The 20,396-nt window shown below is 45.2% G+C and overlaps 1 protein-coding gene across 1 annotated transcript in view; it reads right to left on the bottom strand.

The window, feature by feature from the left end:
• The window catches only part of ITGAL (integrin subunit alpha L), a 104,757-nt gene that overhangs the window by 46,318 nt on the left and 38,043 nt on the right, over positions 1–20,396 (bottom strand). The window contains exons 5-8 of the mRNA XM_084805888.1: positions 20,036–20,147; positions 9,390–9,520; positions 4,643–4,788; positions 3,159–3,303 (exon numbers count right to left, since the gene is read on the bottom strand). Coding sequence (XP_084662014.1) covers positions 3,159–3,303; positions 4,643–4,788; positions 9,390–9,520; positions 20,036–20,147 — 534 coding nt within the window. The remainder of the gene's footprint in view (positions 1–3,158; positions 3,304–4,642; positions 4,789–9,389; positions 9,521–20,035; positions 20,148–20,396) is intronic.

Here is a 20,396-nt window from a genome sequence, read left to right as displayed (position 1 = left end):
CTTACTGGTGTTGGGGGACTTCAACGTACATTCGGAGGCCATCCTCACAGGAGCACCTCGGGACTTCATGGAGACCATGGCCTCCTGGGAGCTACACACGCACAACTGGGCCCACCCATGTAGCCGGTCATGCACTAGACCTTGTGTTTGTTTCTGGAGAAGTGGGAAGTGATCTGGAAGTCGGGGGTATATCCACCACCCCCTTGTCATGGTCAGATCACTATCTGGTGACGTTGGACTTCTCGGTTCCACAACCCCTCCGCAGGGGTGGAGGACCCATTAAAATGGTCCGCCCCAGGCGTCTTATGGATCCAAATGGATTCCTGAACGTGCTTGGGGATTCTCTGGGGCATGCCAACGGCCACTCGGTTGAGACCCTGGTGGGTGGCTGGAATGCTGTAATCACTGGGGCATTAGATCACGTGGCTCCGAAACGCCCTCTCCCCCTGAACAGGGCTCGGACTGCACCATGGTTCAATCCGCGGTTACGAGCTCTGAAACAGGAGGTGAGGCGGCTAGAGCGCCGGTGGCGGAAGTCTCACTCCAAAGACGATCAGACACAGGCTAGAGCTGTATCTTCAGCCTATCACGTGGCGGTGAAGGCAGCAAAAAAGGAATATTATGCTGCCTCCATCATGTCTGCAGAGTGCTGTCCCAGGAGGCTGTTCCAAGTGGTCCGGAGCCTGGTCGGTCCTGTGGCTCCGGAACCACTGGAGCATTCTAAGGCCTCCTGTGAGGCCTTGGCAAGGCACTTTGCAGATAAAATTGATCAGATTAGGTGTGTTACTCTGCACGCTGTGGATACAGTTAGTGAGCAAGAGGCGGCCTGTGGCAAACCGGTTTTGTGGGATCGGTTCCAGCTTCTTCCTCCTGATGAAGTGGACAAGGTGCTTTAATCTGTAAGGCCGACCACCTGCTTACTTGATCCTTGCCCATCTTGGCTCATTATGAGCTGCAGAGAGAGACTGGGTGAGGGGATCAAGGCGGTGGTGAACGCCTCCCTTGAGGAGGGAGTGATGCCATCAGCCCTCAAGGAGGCAGTGATAAGACCGCTCTTAAAGAAGCCCTCCTTGGATCCTCAAGTTCTGAACAACTTTCGCCCAGTCTCGAATCTGCCATTTTTGGGCAAGGTGATTGAGCGGGTGGTGGCAGTGCAGTTGAAGGCACACTTGGAAGAAACTGATTATCTAGACCCATTTCAGTCGGGCTTCAGGCCTGGGCATGGGACAGAAACGGCCTTGGTCGCCTTGGTGGATGATATGAGGAGGGCTCTGGATAGGGGTGAATGCTCCTTCCTTGTTCTCCTCGACCTCTCAGCGGCTTTTGATACCATTGACCACGGTATCCTCCTGGACCGCCTGGAGGGGTTGGGCATTGGGGACACCGTATTGCGGTGGTTCTGGTCCTTCCTCTCCGGCAGGTACCAGAGGGTAGCACTGGGAGAGGAGGTTTCGGACCCGTGGCCACTTACTTGTGGGGTGCCACAGGGTTCCATCCTCTCCCCGATGCTATTTAACATCTATGTGAAGCCGCTGGGGGCTATCATCAGGAGGTTTGGGGTGCAGTGTCATCAATATGCGGATGACACGCAGCTCTACCTCTCGTTTAAATCTTCACCAAGGTTGGCTGTAGAATCCCTGTCCAAATGTCTGGAGACGGTGAGTGGCTGGATGGGGAGGAATAGGCTGAAGCTGAACCCTGGCAAGACCGAGGTACTTTTGGTGGGAGACAAGAGGAGGCTGGGGGATGTTGACCTGGTGTTGAATGGGGTATGGCTACCCTTGAAAGACCAGGTCCGCAACCTAGGGGTCATTTTGGACTCCCAGCTGTCCATGGAGGCTCAGGTGTCAGCTGTGAGCCGGACAGCGCTGTATCAACTACATCTGATACGGCGGCTGCGCCCCTTCCTTCCCGACCATCTGCTCCCATCGGTAGTACATGCCCTGGTCTCCTCTCGTTTAGACTACTGTAATGTGCTCTATGTGGGGTTACCCTTGAAGACGGTTCGGAAGCTGCAGCTGGTACAGAATGCGGCGGCTCGCCTGATTGAAGGCAGCCGCCGGCAAGTTCACATCACTCCAGTGCTGAAGGAGTTGCACTGGTTACCAGTTGTTTTCCGGGCCAAATTCAAGGTGTTGGTTTTGACCTTTAAAACCCTAGATGGTTCCGGCCCAGCCTATCTTAAGGAGCGCCTCCAGCAGCACCAGACAGGCCGCTTAACAAGATCAGCCTCGGATGGCCTTCTGTCTGTCCCATCAGCCAGGACAGCTAGACTGGTGGGGACGAGGGAAAGGGCCTTTTCTGTGGTGGCCCCCACTCTGTGGAACTCCCTCCCTAGGGAACTCCGTCATGCCCCCTCTTTAATGAGCTTCCGTCATGCATTAAAAACGGTGTTGTTCAGGCAGGCATTTGGGGTGGGTTAGGGTATTTTAGAAAATGTTTTTATTGTAGAATTTTATTGTTTTAAACTGTTTTTATTGTATGTTGTACATCGCCCAGAGTGGCTGGGTGACCAGCCAGATGGGCGATTAATAAATTTAATAATAAATAATAAATAAATAATTAGCGGTAGGAAGGGAGCTGGAAACACCCAGAAAATGGGAGATCGGGGTGGGAAATGAGGAATCAAGTAGCTTGATCCTCTGTTACATGCTCCCCACTTCTCTGAGAGGTGAGAAGTCCAGGGGCTGCATGACAGGCCTAATTTACTTTTCCTTTAGAGAGTACTAGAGATGTATTGTTTCTTTATAACCTTTGGTTGATTTTCCTGATTAAAACTGTACACACACACAGCAGTTTTTAAACTGAAAGAAAAACACACTGGAGATCGTGTTCATGGATTTTATGTCACACCTGTTAATTAGGTCATGAGGTGGGCCAGCCCAACCAGCAACTCATCACCTTGAAGGCCTTCACTTGCTGCTACCCCCCTCACCCCCCCCTTCTTGTGGCAGTACTCCTGGATCCCTTTTCTCTCAACACTCATGAGCATCCTTGATGGTAAGTACCAGCAGCTTGATTTTGGAGACAGCAATCCACCAAGTTAGAAAATCAGGGCTGGTAACATACAATGCTTATTATTTCTGTAGCTTTTGGACAACTGAAGCACTACCATGGGTTCAAAAGAGATGGGTGGACAGGAGTCCCAGATACTTTACCCCAATGATGAGGCGTACGATTCCCTTTTTCTTGGCGGCTTCTATGCTCCCATTGTCGCTATCCGAGGCATCGCCATCCGTGATGATGACCATCACTTTGTTTGCACCTTTTCGCATGCCACGCTCAGGGATGAAAACTTTATCCCTGCCATCAGAAACAGGGGAATGGTTATCTAGAGCAAGGCAAATCCTGAATGCAGTTTAACTACTATACTGTTCTTGCTGGGGACTAGTTCAGACACGCATATAGCCAAAACAGCACCATCCATGCTCGAGAGGGACAAATCAGTGGGCTCAGGAGAACTCTGACGCTGACTCAGACGTCTTCTTATGCAAAGGGCCATAGTTCTGTGATACAGCCAGTGGAGGCTGGTGGCTCTCATGTCAGTGGGGTAATGCATCCGCTCCGGTTTCAGTCAGAACCAGCCAGAACTCTAAAGGAGCTACCCAAGGTGCTAAACCCAGCACCGAACTCTATCTCCAAAATAGGTTCAGTGTCTCAGATAGCTCCTTTAGAGTTCTAACTGGAACCCAGAACAGATGCACAGCCCCACTGACATCGGAGCCACCAGTCTGCACTGGATACAGCATGTAGTTTGCCAGCAGAAGACTGCTACGTCAATCCCCCAAAGGATCTTAGGTAGCAGGGCTGGGAAATACAACTATCTGAGACCTTGCAGAGCAGCTGTTGGCTGGAGATGGCTAGCATAACTGCAAGCAGAAAATAATGTCTTCCCGGTATTGTTGGCTGTGGTCTTTTGGTCCCACTTTTTCTCTTTTAACCGCACTTGTTTGGCTGCTCCCTCCCATCTATGGGCCCAGTTCCCGTGAAAAGAAAACGGATAAGAAGCAAAGCAGAGTACCTCTGAGCATGTGGCGAGTGTCTACGCTCTCACCGCAGAGAAAACTGCAGCCCATCAATTAAAAGCACTACCCCAACTATTCCTTGGCAGTGTTCTGAGAACTCACCTAACCAGCCTTCCCCAATCTGGTGCCCTCCAGATGATCTGGACCAAAACTCCCATCATCCCTGACCATTGGCCATACTGGCTGGGGCTGATGGAAGCTGTAGTCCAAAACATTCGGTAGGCTCCACATTGGAGGAGGCTGCCCTAAACAAATTCTTTTGTTTTGAAACTCAGCTTATAGCAGTTAACATCTGGACACTCTCTAGATGTTTTGGACTACACCTCCCTTCAGACCCAACCAATGGTCAGGGATGATGGGGATTGTATTCCAAAAGATCTGGCACACCTCTGCCACTGCTAAACCTTATGCCAGTACTCCATACTTGATGGTCTCTGCTCACTTCCACTACCATGACTGAGCTAGATGAATCAAGAGTCCAAGGCAGCTTCTTGGTTTATAGATCTTGAGAAAGGACACGCGACCCTCAATCTCTGAATTTTTAGAGGCCACTCCACCCCACACTTGAACTTACCACCCACCAACCCAACTCCCATTGAAAAAGCAAAGCCACTCACGCCACAACTTTAACAGCCTCAAAGGTGTTTGTAATGCTTTTCGCATGTTTCACGTTGGCCAAGAGCCTTCGAGGGTTGCGATCACTGGTGTAGTTGTTAAAATCAAATTCAATGGTGGTATTAAATGAGAACTGCACGGCAGCAAACTGGAAGGGTTGGGAGGGAAAACAGAAGCAGCATTAAAGACATTGTTACAAAATTGCTATGCAAAACAAAGTCCCCCTTATTGCACAGGCTGGGAGATGAAGGGGTACCATGTCAGGGTCTTGGGAGAAAGAATACGCTGTGTGGAAAACAGAGCCAGCATATATGTTTGGCAAAATCACACGGTATAGTCTGGGCAATACTGTACCACTTCATACAGCAGGTGTTGGGGTTGTCACACGTTTGACTACTTCCCCAGGCTAAAATCATCATCATCATCCCCACATGTAGAAACTGAAAACTAGGAGCAAGCGTCTAGCATAGCCCCACCCTGGTGTGCTAGTCTTCTGCAAGTGGGAAATTCTTTGTCAAAAGTGGAGCACTGAAAACTGCAATCCCCCTCTCCACTGGCAGTCTGAAATGATCGAGTCCTAGAAGACATCTACCATGCAATTTTGCTGAATGTGTAGAGTAAAGCAGGGTTGGGTAACTTGTGGCCCTCCAGATGTTGTTGGATTGCCACTCTCAGCATCCCTCTGCATTGGCTATGTCGGCTAGGGCTGATGGAGGATGCAGTCTAACACACTGGAGAGCCACACACTGCCTAGCCCTGGATGAGAGCCTCTCACGGCCAGGGCACCCAATCTATTCCATTCACTGGAAATTAATGCCGAGAGCTTCAGCTACTGGGCGGTATAAAAATGAAACAAACAAACAAATAAAAATTCACCTGTTTAGCTAAGATAAGCAGCCAGCATAACCTAGCAATTTCCTGCTGGGGAATAAGCTGTGAGCACACTGATGTTTCTTGTGATACAACAGCCAGAAGAAAGAAGAGTCATTACTGCAGCAACTCTTTCTATAGTATATGTAAGACTGGAGAGCCAGTGCACACACAGCCACCACTGCACTGTACTGCAGAAAGCAATCGTATAGCTGGGCTATGCCAGCCGCACGTCCCTGCCTTTAAAGGGCAGGGGTGGATAGGGAGGTTCTGCTGCGATAACATGAGTATGTGAGAGTGACTCTTATACATTGCTGGAAAAGAACCCCAAGGCAAACACTTGGGGTAGACATGGTAGACAGCTGGTAGACATGAGCCCTGAGCAAAACAGCCCACCTCTCCTGGTTAGCTTCCGCCCTACCCTTTTTCTCTGGAATTGCCATTCTTTGTTTACTCTTTTTTTAATGGAGAATTCAGATATCCTCACTGTCAAATTGTTGCAGTCCAGTGTTTTTATGTTGTCCTGTTTTTTTTCAGACCTGAGTTTTGCTCCCAGAACCAGGCTGTCCAGTGTGAACACTTTAGGCTTTTCAGGGTCCCTGTGCCTTTAATTAAAAACTTCCTATTAGTAGGTTATGCCCTTCTATTACTTTCTGTTGATCACATCTTGGGGATTAGTGATGAATAACCTATTGATTGTCCCTTAGATAACCTTAATTTTCTCTTGTATTCCGTTTTTGTTCCCAAAGGAAGGAGTGGTTAACTACTGATTTCATCTCACAATTGTTCTTTTTGTTTTTGCTAACTGACTAAAATAGCACTTTTTTGCTAAATTAGAATGAGAAGAAAATGTAAGAGAAAACTAGTAATGAACACATACACACACCCTAAAACATAAATGGACAATAAGGGACAATTGAGACGTCACTCAAGGGGCAATTCACAGGCTACTCATAAAATAGCTTGCTGCCACACTCACCAAGAAGCAATGAAAATCACAGAATCAGAAAGCAGGAGAATTTCAATTAACATTGCACAGGACCTTTGCCAAATGGTCCTTATTTCTGATTAAACTTTATAGAAAAATCTTGGGTTGCTTTCAGACAGGTAGCTCCTAACACTTCTCAATCATTGCTCTTCTGCTGTAAGGTACAAGCTGAATTGCAATTGATTTTCCACACTAGCAGAAGTATTGTGCTTTTTCTATGTATACATGCCACTATGTTCCATCCAACCAGTAGACGTGGCATAGCTGTTGTGGGTGGGAAAGGAGAAGGTCCTATTTACCCAAACATCCAATTGAAGCTAAGCACACATTCACTAGAAGCTTTGCAGTGGCTGCAATTTTATCATGCTATTTAAAAATAATAATTCTTATATTTAGTACTAACACGCTTTTCCAGGTATATATATTTTTACTATATTAAAATAGGGAAATGCCATTTAAATCAAAGGAAGTTATACCTCTATAATGGCACAACACTATTGTTTTTTTAAATGAAGGCAAAAAAGACACCCCTTTTCCAGTCATCAGCCTTGCAGTGACTCTTTTTTTCCACCTTATCATTTTTTTTTTAATTAGTGTTACAGCATTACAAAGTGCTTCCAGATGGAGGACTCCTAACAGCACTACTCAAAAGACATTGTGCAACTATTCAGTCTTTTCTTCCTTAATCCCTTTTTTGTGAAAAGAAAAAAGATGGAAAAGTCCATGGGAAAAAACAGAAAGGTTGTAAGTGGAAGACAATGACATCTGGACCACAGTAAAATTCCGTGAATGAGGCAGTGTGATTGCACAATAAAAGCCTCATCTGGAAGCACAAACTAGTGTTATAGTGTTATAATAGTCTTCCATTTTGGAGTACTTCCAGACAAGGCTTTATCGTGAAATCACCACAGTTCATTTACTTTAATTTCACAGGGGGTCCAGATGGCGTTGTGATCCATTTCTAATCAGCCTATGTTTTCCCAGCGCAGCATGCATTTTTTTTCTTACCACAGAAAATCCAGGGTGTTTTCATATGAGACTTTTATTGTGCAATCACACTGCCTCATTCAAGGAATTATACTGGGGGAGGGGGGTGTCCAGACACCATCATCTTCAATTTGTAACCATCCCATGTATTCCCACTGCGCCTTCTGTCTTTTTTCTTACCAGAAAAAAATCTGTTAAGGAGACAAAATTGAGGGTGCTTCCAGATTGGGCTTTGGTCACACCTTCACCCTGCCTCATTCTTAGAATTTAACAGGGGGTGGGGTGGGTTCCAGATGATATCATATTCTACTCATAACCCTCCTGTTTTCCCATATCCTTTTTCTTACTGCAGAATATCGGTTAAAGAAGAAAAGACAGAATAGCTACACAAAGCCTTCTCACTGGTAGTGCTAAGAGCTGTCTGCCTGGAAGCACCTGGAATAGCTGCACAACACCTTTTGAGAGGCATTGCAATAGGAGCTGTCTGTTTGCAAGCACCCCAGGTCAGGATGGAAAGAGCAGAATAGCAGCGCAATCTCCTTGCAGGTGTGGACAGGAAAATGTGGAATGGAGGTAGGTGGGAGGAGTTGTCTCTGAGGAAAGTGAATGACCAGTTGGGCAATATTCCTCCTTTGTTGATAGCTTGTGATGCATTTCCTGTTGCAGAGTTATTTCGTGTCCTGCAAATAAACTCCTTTCCTCTAAAGAGTTTTGCCATTTACCTTTAATCTTTGTTAATAATTTGGTTGATGTAAATATGCACATGTGTGTGTGTGTGTGTGTGTGTGTGTGTGTATATACGTATATATATATGAATTTGGTGTGATCTGCTTTTGGCTCTCCAAACCATAATTGCTAGCCACTTCATTAATTGCTTCCTGAATTTATTTCCTCCCAGAATGCAATGTCTTCAACCCCACCTCTGAAATTCCATTTAAATTTGCAGTTTCATTTCTTTAAAAAAATTACTTAATGTCTGTTGGTGCTATTCAATGGAACAGAATTGTGCCAGTACTGTAATAGTAGTCGTCGCCATTGTAGTAATAGTTGCGGGGCAGCTTAGTGGGAGGTGCTGAGACTTTTGTGTTATTTAGTATATAAGGGGAATTCCACTCTCCTGTGTCTTCTCTGTCTCACCTGCAGCTTACAAAGCAGCAAAAAGATGTGTTGCTGATGGGGAGGCAAATCTACTCAGTTCTGAGTCTCCTTTTGCGGCTGGCAATGTGCATCTAGCTAAACTGTTTATTACTTTTAGCATGCAACCATGTCTGTTCTTTTTACTCAAAAGTAAGTGTGGGTGACCCAATCTGGATTGGGACCACAGAGTGCAGGGTAGGGAGGATTTAACCCTTTGTCCCCAGCTGTGATCCCAATCCAGATCATGTCTGCAATTTGAATGGGGGCAGGATGGGGGTGGGGGAGGAACCTCCATCCAATGAAGTTAATTCTGCTTCCAGCTGACTGCGGAAAAGCAAAGTATACAGCAGGACTAAAGGGCTCCACAACAGAGATAGGGAACCTCTTTCAATCCAAGGGCCAACTTCAATTTAGAAAAAACTCTCAGGGGCCGCATTCCAGTGGTGAGCAGGGCCAAAGGTAAAGGGGGTGGGGCCAAAAATACAAAAAATACCAGCATATTTTAGCTTACAATTCTTACTGCCAGTAGCCTTCAGAGTGGCATTTCAACCTTTTTGAATGGCTGGAGAAAAAACTCCACAAATGTTGAGAAACCACTAAATGTTCAGCGGTCGGAGGAAAGATGGGCCAGGGGAAGGGAGCATGGCCATTGGGGAAGCCTGGAGGGCTGGATTGGGACCCCAGTCCTGTGGTTGCCCACCCCTGCTCTGCTTGGTCTCTCAGGGCCTCCGACAGCGACCCCTCTGTATCTGGCAAATACATCTTACATGTATGCTGGTGTTGTGTGACTTCTCCATTACATCGATCATGAACTCCTTAATAGTATTGAACTCATCCGCTTTCATGCTTTCTGACCCATCAAAGAGAAATACCAGATCCATGTTCCCTTTCAGGCACTCTGTGGGATGAAAAGAAAGATGACTGGGTAGACGATAACCAAGATGAAAGTAAAAGCAAAGACGTGTGGGTCAGGGCCCCTGGGCTGGGTTAGAACAGGAGATGAGATTCCATGTGGCAGATCCAGGGGTCTATTCTACTGAAACAGAAATGTTCAGAAATGCCACACATTTCCTAACAATCCACATGCTGTCAAGTAAGTTTAGGAAGAGTGGGAAGTGCTGATTTTTCACTCTTTAGCCCAGCCTTCCTCAACCCGGTGCCCTCCAGATGTGTTGGTCTACAATACCCAACAACCCCAGTGAGCACAACCATTGGCAGCATGGTACATGGGCAATGGGCATTGTAGTCTAATACATCTGGAGGGCACCAGGTTGAGGAAGGCTGATTTAGCCTACCCTGGTGTGAAGGTAGGCTTGACCAGGCCTCGTAAATAAGTTTGGTTCAAGCAATACTCAAGGTGCTTGATGGGATTGAGAGAATGTGTACGTGTCTGACCATGAGAAGGTAATTGGAAATTCCTTAGCAATCTGGTGCCATGACTCAGATCTCAAACACTGAGGAAAACTGGACCAATTCGGGCCACCACTTACTGGATATCCCAGAAGCACATGCCAAGGTAAGAGACCTTTTGAAAGCTCTAGTCTGGGACTCATGGGATGATTCTGCCTTGGCTGACAGGATACCGCCTTTGAAAAAAGACAGTAATTTAATCACCTGGTAAGGTTTTTGGTCATGGAGGTCCATAGGATATGGTGTCAGGTGAGTGAGAGTTGCCTTGTGTGAACTGGGGTAAAAAGGACAAATTCTGAAACTGTGTGCAGCTGCCCCAAGCCTCCACTTGTCAAGAGGCTCAAAAGCAAGGGTTCACAGTGGAAGAATAGGCACTGGAACCTTGTGTGAATGAGTTTTCCACCCTCTCTCCATAGTATGAACCAGCCTTGAAGGCACAGAAACTCCTGAATAAGCCATTCCTGAATGAACGGAGATTGCAGTGACTGACCCAACCTTTCCTTCACTCCCTGCCATGGTATGAGCTCCCTTGACCATGAGTGACTGATCGTGCCTCCAATTCAGTGAGAGTTGGTCTCTGACCAGAATTTGGCAGTGCCTTTTGTTTCTTGCAACCTATGGAGATCTCCTAACTGTATTCCATTGCCTCTGTGTGAATTGAGGATGGGATTGGGAACCTCGAAAGAGGCTCTGCTGCCCCCAAAACAGACAACTGCAGTGTACATGTACAAAAATGTCGAATAGGTATATAAGACCCTGCAAATCCAACAGCATCTCCATTGTCCCCACCACCCCCAGTCAGTAGGGCTGGTGGAAAGGAAAAATGGAGTCTTAAAGAACAAATTAGCCAAAGTCTGTGCTGAAATTGGACTTAAATGGCCTGATGCTCTACGTTTGGCCTTGATTAGCATGCGTGCCACTTCGCACCGACAGCCTGGACTCAGTCCCCATCAGATTCTTATGGGAAGACCCATGAGACTCCCGTCTTCAGCACCTACTAAGGAACATCTTACTAACTTGCATTTAAGAGATGAGACTGTGTTGAATTACTGCCAGGCATTGATGAAGTGTGTTACGGCCTTTCATTCACAGGTTAAACAAGCGCTTCCAGATGTCCCTACAGTACAGTGTCTTGATCTACAGCCTGGAGACTGGGTTTATGACAAAGTCAATCAAAGTAAGTCTTCCCTTGAGCCTCGCTGGAAAGGACCCCATCAGGTGCTGTTGACCACCCACACTGCTGTGAAGTTGCAAGGACAACCTATCTGGATCCACACATCCCACTGCAAGAAAGTGTGGACCCCTAGAGACGACATGCCCCAGAACCAGATAACGCTGGAAATGCCCTAATGTGGAGTTCATCAGCCTTTGGGTTATTTTGGACCCGAAAAGAGAAAAACGTCTCTGATTACTATTGTGGTGCTGGCTGTTGCCCTTTTCCCTGCTATTGTGTGTGATCTTCTTAGACCTTCAACGCTTTAGCCTCCTCTGAATGACAGAATAGCCACCTCTAAGAGACCAGTAGTGAGTCACGCACCCGCTGGCAAGGTGAGCATAAGCCTAGCAGTGAGCATAGTGCCTGTTAGTGAAGAAAGTTGTCTCAGCATCCACCAGAGGCACATTCTCATGATGTGGCCCACCTGCATCCTGCTGCTTGGCATCTTCTGTTGCCTGAAAGCAGAGAACACTTTTCTGAAAGTAGTGAACCAGATTCAAATACACTTAAATGTATCCAACTGCTGGATCTGCAGCCATGGGCCAGTCCATGCCCATGGAGGCATACCAAGGATACCAATCGCACTAAATGAGACTGAAATTACTAAATCCTATTACCTAGATCTACCAGAAACAGCCACCTGGCAAGATGTACAAAGTAATAGTTCTGATTATGTGAAATTGTCCTTTGGTATTTGGGGTAAATATTGTTGGCAGTGTAATGGCAGTACAGTTATGCGGAGATTTTTAAACGAATAGAGCATATTTTTCAAATATGACCTGGATAAAAGGTGCAAGTCCTTCCTGTATAGATTATTACTGACAATGAATGATGTCCTCCTGTTGTAACAAGCCTTTTACTGCCCTCTTGTTGTTTATTCGTTCAGTCACTTCCGACTCTTCGTGACTTCATGGACCAGCCCATGCCAGAGCTTCCTGTCGGCCGTCGCCACCCCCAGCTCTCCCAAGGCTGAGTCCGTCACCTCCAGAATATCATCCATCCATCTTGCCCTTGGTCAGCCCCTCTTCCTTTTGCCTTCCACTTTCCCTAGCATCAGCATCTTCTCCAGGGTATCCTGTCTTTTCATTATGTGGCCAAAGTACTCCAGTTTTGCCTTTAATATAATTCCCTCCAGTGAGCAGTCTGGCTTTATTTCCTGGAGTATGGACTGGTTTGATCTTCTTGCAGTCCAAGGCACTCTCAGAATTTTCCTCCAACACTACAGTTCAAAACCATCTATCTTCCTTTGCTCAGCCTTCCTTGTGGTCCAGCTCTCGCAGCCATAGGTTACTACGGGGAATACCATTGCTTTAACTATGCGGACCTTTGTTGTCAGTGTGATGTCTCTGCTCTTAATTATTTTATCAAGATTTGTCATTGCTGTCCTCCCAAGAAGTAAATGTCTTCTGATTTCCTGGCTGCAGTCAGTGTCTGCAGTAATCTTTGCGCCTAGAAACAGAAAGTCTGTCACTGCCTCCACGTTTTCTCCCTCTATTTGCCAGTTATCAATCAAGCTGGTTGCCATAATCTTGGTTTTTTTGAGGTTTAACTGCAACCCAACTTTTGCACTTTCTTCTTTCACCTTCGTCATAAGGTTCCTCAGCTCCTCCTCGCTTTCAGCCATCAAAGTGGTATCATCTGCATATCTGAGATTGTTAATGTTTCTTCCAGAGATTTTAACTCCAGCCTTGGATTCATCAAGCCCAGCACGTCGCATGATGTGTTCTGCGTACAGGTTGAATAGGTAGGGTGAGAGTATACAACCCTGCCGTACTCCTTTCCCAATCTTAAACCAGTCCGTTGTTCCGTGGTCTGTTCTTACCGTTGCTACTTGGTCGTTATACAGATTCCTCAGGAGGCAGACAAGATGACTTGGTATCCCCATACCTAGCAGGCTGTTATTTTATATGCAGAGATAAAGCTTATAAGCATCTGCCTAGTGGGTGGAATGGAAACTGTTATGTGGCAGCTGCAATACCTACTTATAGAGTGCTCAAAATTCTGCCTAAAGGCAGGCTCCACAATAAGAGAGCATCACAGAAACCTGACTCTTCGGAACCTGGCTTCAAATGTATGGCGCGTCCAAAGCAATGAAACTTATCTGCTGTGCTTGAAGAAGTACCCAACTTTACAGCCTTAGGGTTCGAAGCCATTATCACCAAACTTAGCAGCATAAGACAAATGGTTTTACAGAACAGAATGGCTTTAGATTTCACCCTGGTTAGCAAAGGTGGAGTACGTGCCTTAATTGGGAAAGACTGTTGCATATACATTCCTGATAATACAAAAGATAGATGTGATCAAGCTGCTCACATTCGAAAAGTAGCTGCCCAGCTACATCAAGAAGATCAGTGGTCCCTTTGGTCATGGTTTGGATCCATCCTTGGAAGCTGGGGAGCAAAAATGTTGCAAATTATCATAATTTACAGCACTGATGATTTGAATTATTGTTGTCTGTATTGTTGTATTCCATGTACTTATGGCTTTGATTAAATGTTGTATTAAATCTACTACTAAAACTATAAATAAAGTTGAACTGCACCAGATGGTCAGTAGAATGCAAAGAGAGATATGGGAAGAGGAGAGAGAATGAGAAAGAGATTGAGCAACTGATGACAATACAAGCATAGATGGTGAGTCTGATAGGCTCAAAGGGGGAATTGTGAAGATAGGCCTGACCAGGACTCCTAAGTGGTTCGATTCAAGCAATATTCAAGGTGCTTGATGAGACTGAGAGAATGTGTACGTGCCTGATCATGAGAAGGTAACTGGAACTTTCTCATTATAGGCAGGACATTCCTTACCTCTAGGCTAGGTTAGAAAATTAGAAGCAAGAGATAAGAATGCAGCTGTGCTGATAAGACTGAGTAAAAGTAGTTCCTGAGTAAAAGTAGTTCCTGTGCACACGTAGTGTATTTTCTTTGTTTTCCAGGCTTTCAGCATGTATAAATATCTCCTGTTTTTTGTATTCAGGAGACTCAGTTCCAACTCACTCTCCACTGCTGTGTTTGTGCTTTAATACATTCCTGACTGTTCTACCTAACCTGCCTTGGAAATTTCCTTAACGCTGGTCTCTTGTAAGGAACTCTGCCGGAAGCTTTCCTAAGAAACTTAGAATCATAGAATAGTAGGATTGGAAGGGGCCTACAAGGCCATCGAGTCCAACCCCCTGCTCAATGCAGGAATCCAAGTCAGAGAATCCCTGACAGATGGCTGTCCAGCCTCGTCTTGAACGCCTCCAGTGTGGGAGAGCCCACCACCTCCCTAGGTAATTGATTCCATTGTCATATTGCTCTAACAGTCAGGACGTTTTTCCTGATGTTCAGACGGAATCTGGCTTCCTGTAACTTGAGCCCATTATTCCATGTCCTGCACTCTGGGATGATCAAGAAGAGATGCTGACCTTCCTCTCTGTGACAACCTTTCAAGTACTTGAAGATCTCCCCTCAGTCTTTTCAAGACTAAACATGCCCAGTTCTTTCAGTCTCTCTTCATAGGGCTTTGTTTCCGGTCCCCTGATCATCTTCGTTGCCCTCCTCCAAATACTCTCCAGCTTGTCTGCATCCTTCTTAAAGTGCGGTGTCCAGAACTGGACACAGTACTCCAGATGAGGCCTAACCAGTGCCAAGGAGAGGGCAACTAGTACTTCATGGGATTTGGAAGCTATGCTTCTATTAATGCAGCCCAAAACAGCATTTGCCTTTTTTGCAGCCACATCACATTGTTGGCTCATATTCAGCTTGTGATCGACAACAATTCCAAGATCCTTCTTGCTTGTAGTGTTGCTGAGCCACATATCCCCCGTCTTGTAACTGTGCATTTGGTTTCTTTTTCCTAGGTGCAGAACTTGGCATTTATCCCTATTAAATGTCATTCTGCTGTTTTCTGCCCAGCGCTCCAGTCTATCCAGATCATTTTGAGTTGTGTTTCTGTCTTCCAAAGTATTTGCTATCCCGCCCAATTTTGTCATCTGCAAATTTGATCAGCATTCCCTGCACCTCCTCCTCCAAGTCATTAATAAAAATGTTGAAGAGCACTGGGCCCGGGACTGAGCCCTGCAGTACCCCGCTCATTACTTCTCCCCAGTTTGAGAAGATCCCATTGATAAGCACTCTTTGGGTACGATTCTGTAGCCAACTGTGGATCCACCGGATCATTGTTTCATCTAGCCCACTTTGAGCTAGTTTGCTCATCAGGATATCATGGCGCACTTTGTTGAAAGCTTTGCTGAAGTCAAGGTATATTATGTCCACAGCATTCCCACAGTGCACAAGGGAGGTTACCTGATTGAAAAATGAGATCAGATTCGTCTGGCAGGATTTGTTTTTGACAAATCCATGTTGGCTTCAAGTAATCACTGCATTGTTTTCAAGGTGCTTCCAGATGGATTGCTTTATCATCTGCTCCAGAATTTTCCCAGGGATTGATGTCAGACTGACTGGTCTGTAGTTCCCAGGTTCCTCCTTTTTACCCTTTTTGAAGATAGGGACAACATTAGCCCTCCAGTCATCTGGCATTTCACCCATCCTCCATGATTTCTCAAAGATAATAGACAGTGGTTCTGAGAGTTCTTCTGCCAGTTCCTTTATTACTGTAGGGTGCAGTTCATCTGGCCCTGGAGATTTGAACTCATTCAAAGTAATGAGGTGTTTCTTGACCATATGCCTATCCATCTCAAGCTGCAATCCTTCCCCTTCAGCCTGTACTTTGCCTTTGCCAGAGGGGTCATAGACCCCCTCTTTTGGGAGAAGACTGAGCCAAAGTAGGAATTGAGCACTTCTGCCTTTTCTTTGTCATCTGTTATCATTTTGCCATCATTATTTAAGAGCTGAACCACCATTTCTTTCCTCTGTCTTTTACTATGCACATAGCTGAAGAAAGCTTTTTTGTTGCTTTTAGCACCCCTCGCTAACCTCAGCTCTTCCTCAGCTTTAGCCTTCCTGATGCCATCCCTGCAATTCTGTGCTACCTGCCTGTACTCTTCCTTTGTTGCTTGGCCTTCCTTCCACTTCCTATATGTGTCTTTTTTTGTTTTTAGGTCATCTCTTAAGCTTTTTGTGAAGCCACATTGGCTTCTTCTGTTGTCTTCCATCTTTTTTTCTTGTTGGAATTGTTTGTAATTGTGCCTTGAGATTTTCTTTTTTTTTTTAAACTCCCACCCATCTTGGACTTGTTAAGAGTCGCTTGCCATGGGACCTTATCATTGTTCTGAGTTTATTAAAATCAGTTTCCTAAAATCCAGGGTATGCGTTTGGCTACACTCGGCTTTTGCTTCCTTTAGAACCAAGAACTCAAGTATAACATGGTCGCTTTCCCCCAGAGTTCCTGTAACTGCTACTTGATCCACTAAGTCATCTCTGTTGGTTAGGATCAAATCAAGGTTAGCCAATCCTCTAGTTCCTTCCTCTACTTTCTGTAGGAGGAAATTATCCGCCACACAAGTCAGGAATTTCCTGGAGGTGCCATATTTTGCAGGATTTGTCTCCCAACAAGTATCGGGGAAATTGAAGTCCCCCATTACTACTACATCATGCTTCCTTGAAACCTTGGCAATTTGCTTTTCAAAAGTTTCATCCTCGTCTTCTCCTTGATTGGGTGGTTGGTAGTAGACTCCGACCACCAGGTTCCTTTTATTCTTTGCTCCATTTATTTTAACCCAGATGCTCTCGATGGGCATTACATTTTAGACTTCAAATTTAGAAGTGCTTTATTCTCTGAAAACGGAAGTAATGGTTGATCACCTCCCCCCCCCCCCCCATGCTTCTTGACAATCATATCTCATGTTGGTTTCCAACCTTTGGTTAACTTTGGAATTTCTAGGTAAAGATTTCATAAACCACACCTTCCCCTGCTTTGCCAGGGCCTAAGAGCGTGATGTTTTGGCAAGGAAGAAATCAAGCTCCTTCTGCCTCTGTCTTGACTTCTATCTAGGGTTGCTTAAAAAAATGTCCTGACCTGTTCTTGCCCCTTCAGCAGGGGCTTGATATGCAGAAATCAGCTAGAGAAGCTTTTGATGGCATGGAGACAAACAGGATCTCTTGCTAATTGTTGTCCTTTCAACAGCATCTAATGAGACAACTGCAGGGGCTAATACAAAGATTAGCAACTAGGGATAGCAGAACCAGTAATTTTTGGGCTTGCCTAAATTCTCCAAAAATCACTTTGAAGCTTGTTTTGGCTGTTTTTGTGCACATTTAGAACAGGAAAAATCTGCATTTCTGTGCATACTTCTCAAAAGTGCACACTTTCCCCCACTGCTAAAGCATAAAAATGCGTATTTTTTTAAATGTCCATTTCAAAGTGTGCATTTTTAAAAAAATGCATTTTGTGAACACTTATTGAAAAAGCACTCCCACTTGCATTCAGTATTGCAAACAGCACATGTTTGCATGATTTGTGAGCAGAAACAAAATTATTGTATTTCACTGTTAGCAACCCTACTCCCATTGCAGGATGTTACAGAGAGGGTTAAGCAAATGCAGAATGGGACAGGACGCCCATGCCTTTTTTAGTTGTGTAGAATCCTAGCAAGTCTGTCCATCTCTCCCTACCTGAGCCCAGACACCACTTGAGATCCTGCCAGTCTTTGGGCATCTCTACATGAGCCTAAAATCTTGCATTTAAAACGGGGCTTTCTGCTTCCATTTTAAATGCAGGATCACAACGACTCCCTTTTTCACGTGCTTCATTTCCCCCCACCCCCTTCCCCCTCCTTCTCCCAGTATCTGAGTCTTCCATTCTCTTTCATTGATCTTACTCCTCTTCTTGCCCCTTTTCCTCTTTTCACGGAGGAAACTGAAGCAGAACACAACGGGGTAATTTGCTTGCTCATTATCTGCGATCTATTTAAAAACGGAACAAAGTGCATCTAGTGAAACCTTCTGTGAAGGAGCAATCTCAGTTGCAGGATAAAAGTTCAGTGTGAAGGAGCCCTTTATGGTGAGTAAGGAGGGAAGCAGCTAAAGCAAGTGCCTTAATGGCAGTGGCCCCTTAAACTCTGGAGTCACCTGCTTCAGGAAGTCTGAAAATCAGCATCCTTGCCAGGATTTGGAAGGGGTCACAAGACTTTTCTTTAGTGGCAAACTTTTGTTCGATGCGGTTCTGTTTCTGCAGCTATATTTGTTTACAGCTGTATATTGGTTCTTTCATTTTGTCATGGTTTCTTCTTTTTTGTTCTCATTCACCACTTTGAGCTCTGGAAATGTAGTTTATACATGGACAAGTGGAACTTGCAACAAAATGTTGCAGTGTGGAGTGTTCCTGTTCTTGCTTCCAGCCAAGTAGCCATACCATTTTCCAGAATACTCCATTCCGTTTCCCCCAGTTTTTCTACCCCCATTCCCCAATAGTCATTCAGCATTCTATTCCTGCTGAACATCCTCAGTCCTCATTGACTGTTTTTGGTCAGTTCCCCCATCCCCCAATTAGGCTATCCCCGCAAATATTTTTTGTACTTGTACAAACCTTGGAGTTCCCCCGGGTCTGCTGATACGTGTGGATGGTGCCGTTTTTGCTACATAAAGGGCTTTTCGATACAAGGCATTTATCATGTGCTTGTCATTCCCTACTCACAGTTGTTTATGGATTCTTTAGATGATGTTGTAACCCTTCAGTTTCACTTCTGTGTTTAAAGACTACTTTCTGCAAGTTTTTTTTTTTTAGAGCAGGGAAAGTGTGGCATTTAATTGTAAAACCAAAAGAAAACACTTTTTTAATTTTAACTTGTGTATTTGTGCTATGCTGCTATAGCGCAGTGTCACCTAGAGGTTATGTATTAGAAAAGCAGGAAAGGAAACGTTTCTCATGTACTGCTTGGATCTCAGTCCTGTGACAAAACTGAAAGTACATACAGCCGATTAACAGCCTCCTGTAGAAAAGCTCAAGGATTCAGGGAATGCCATTGATTCACTTAGATAGCTTTACCAAGCCAGTGCAATGGTGTATCCAACCAGGCACCCCTTCTTTCCATGTTTAGGTAATTTGTAAAGACCTTTTTTCTGGCAGCTGTTTGTTTTAATCTCCAAGCTGCTGTTTTATTGTGTGTTTTTTAATCGCTGGAAGTTTTAGAACTGCTGCCATTTTGAAGTTTTAACTTTGATTGCTTTCCTTTCTGTATTTTAATTTATTTGTTTTCATTTTGTTGTCATTATCTTTTTGTAAGCTGCTTTATAAAAAAAGGGAAAGTGGAACAAATTAATAATAAACTAAACTGAACTGTTGCATCATCCCCCCAGCCCCCACCCACCTGCATCATGGTGATAAGACTGACTGACGGTACAAAGTTGTTGTAAGGATTACCAACATAGCAGTTATGAAAAGACTGGAGATGCTATTTTTATTTATTTATTCTTTTGCTATGAAGCCAGAAACCCTTCCAGTTCTGGGCTCTGTGCTGTGGGTGTTCAGATCGGAATGGGGTTCACTTAAGACTGGGGAGGGCAGGCTTCAGGCTTGTGAGATCTACTATGCTTTTTTTACTAGAACCCGGAGGTCCACAAACTGGAGTCAGATGCAAAATGGTGGCTCAGGAAGTGGAACTAATTACCTACTGTATCCCACGAGCACTGGGATGACCTCCATGCACAAATCCAAATCAGCCTCTGAGTCACTACGGATCAGGGATTCTATTCTAACTGTCTAATTTAGACCTAGAAATTGCTATGGCTAAACAATTGGGAGCCAGAGAGCCCTGTCAATCTACTGCAAATCACCAAGAGATCTATCAGTAAATCTTAGTTTACCTTTGGCCCTCCCCTGCCCCAAGGTCAAGGCACAACTCCAACTTACTTTGGTACCCAGTTGCTATAGTCTTGTGTTCATTCAGTCTAGCATCAAAGAGATAGCACAACCCACTCACGTACAGATTTTTGTCACAACGCTGTTCATGTGCCCCACAAGCCTGCAGGAGAAGAGGGTTCAAATAAACAGTTTAGCAACAACAACAACAACAACAACAGGAGGAAATTAGGGACAAAGAATATTCTTGAAAAAGTGAGGTTAGTGGCCAGGAGAATGGAGAAGGAGATTCTGGGAATCTCAGCAGCAGGGCAGTGCATGTCACCAAAGATGGCACTACGATGAGGGAAGGGGAGGGGCTACTTCAGGTGGGAGTCTTTGAATGCAAAGCGGAAGAATGATGTAACTCAAG

Source organism: Heloderma suspectum, chromosome 6, assembly GCF_057233095.1.
Source record: "Heloderma suspectum isolate Gila_16-S chromosome 6, 16-S_ref, whole genome shotgun sequence".
Classification (NCBI taxonomy): domain Eukaryota; kingdom Metazoa; phylum Chordata; class Lepidosauria; order Squamata; family Helodermatidae; genus Heloderma; species Heloderma suspectum.
The sequence above is the reverse complement of the archived record's forward strand: the minus strand, read 5'-3'. Positions and strand labels throughout refer to the sequence as shown.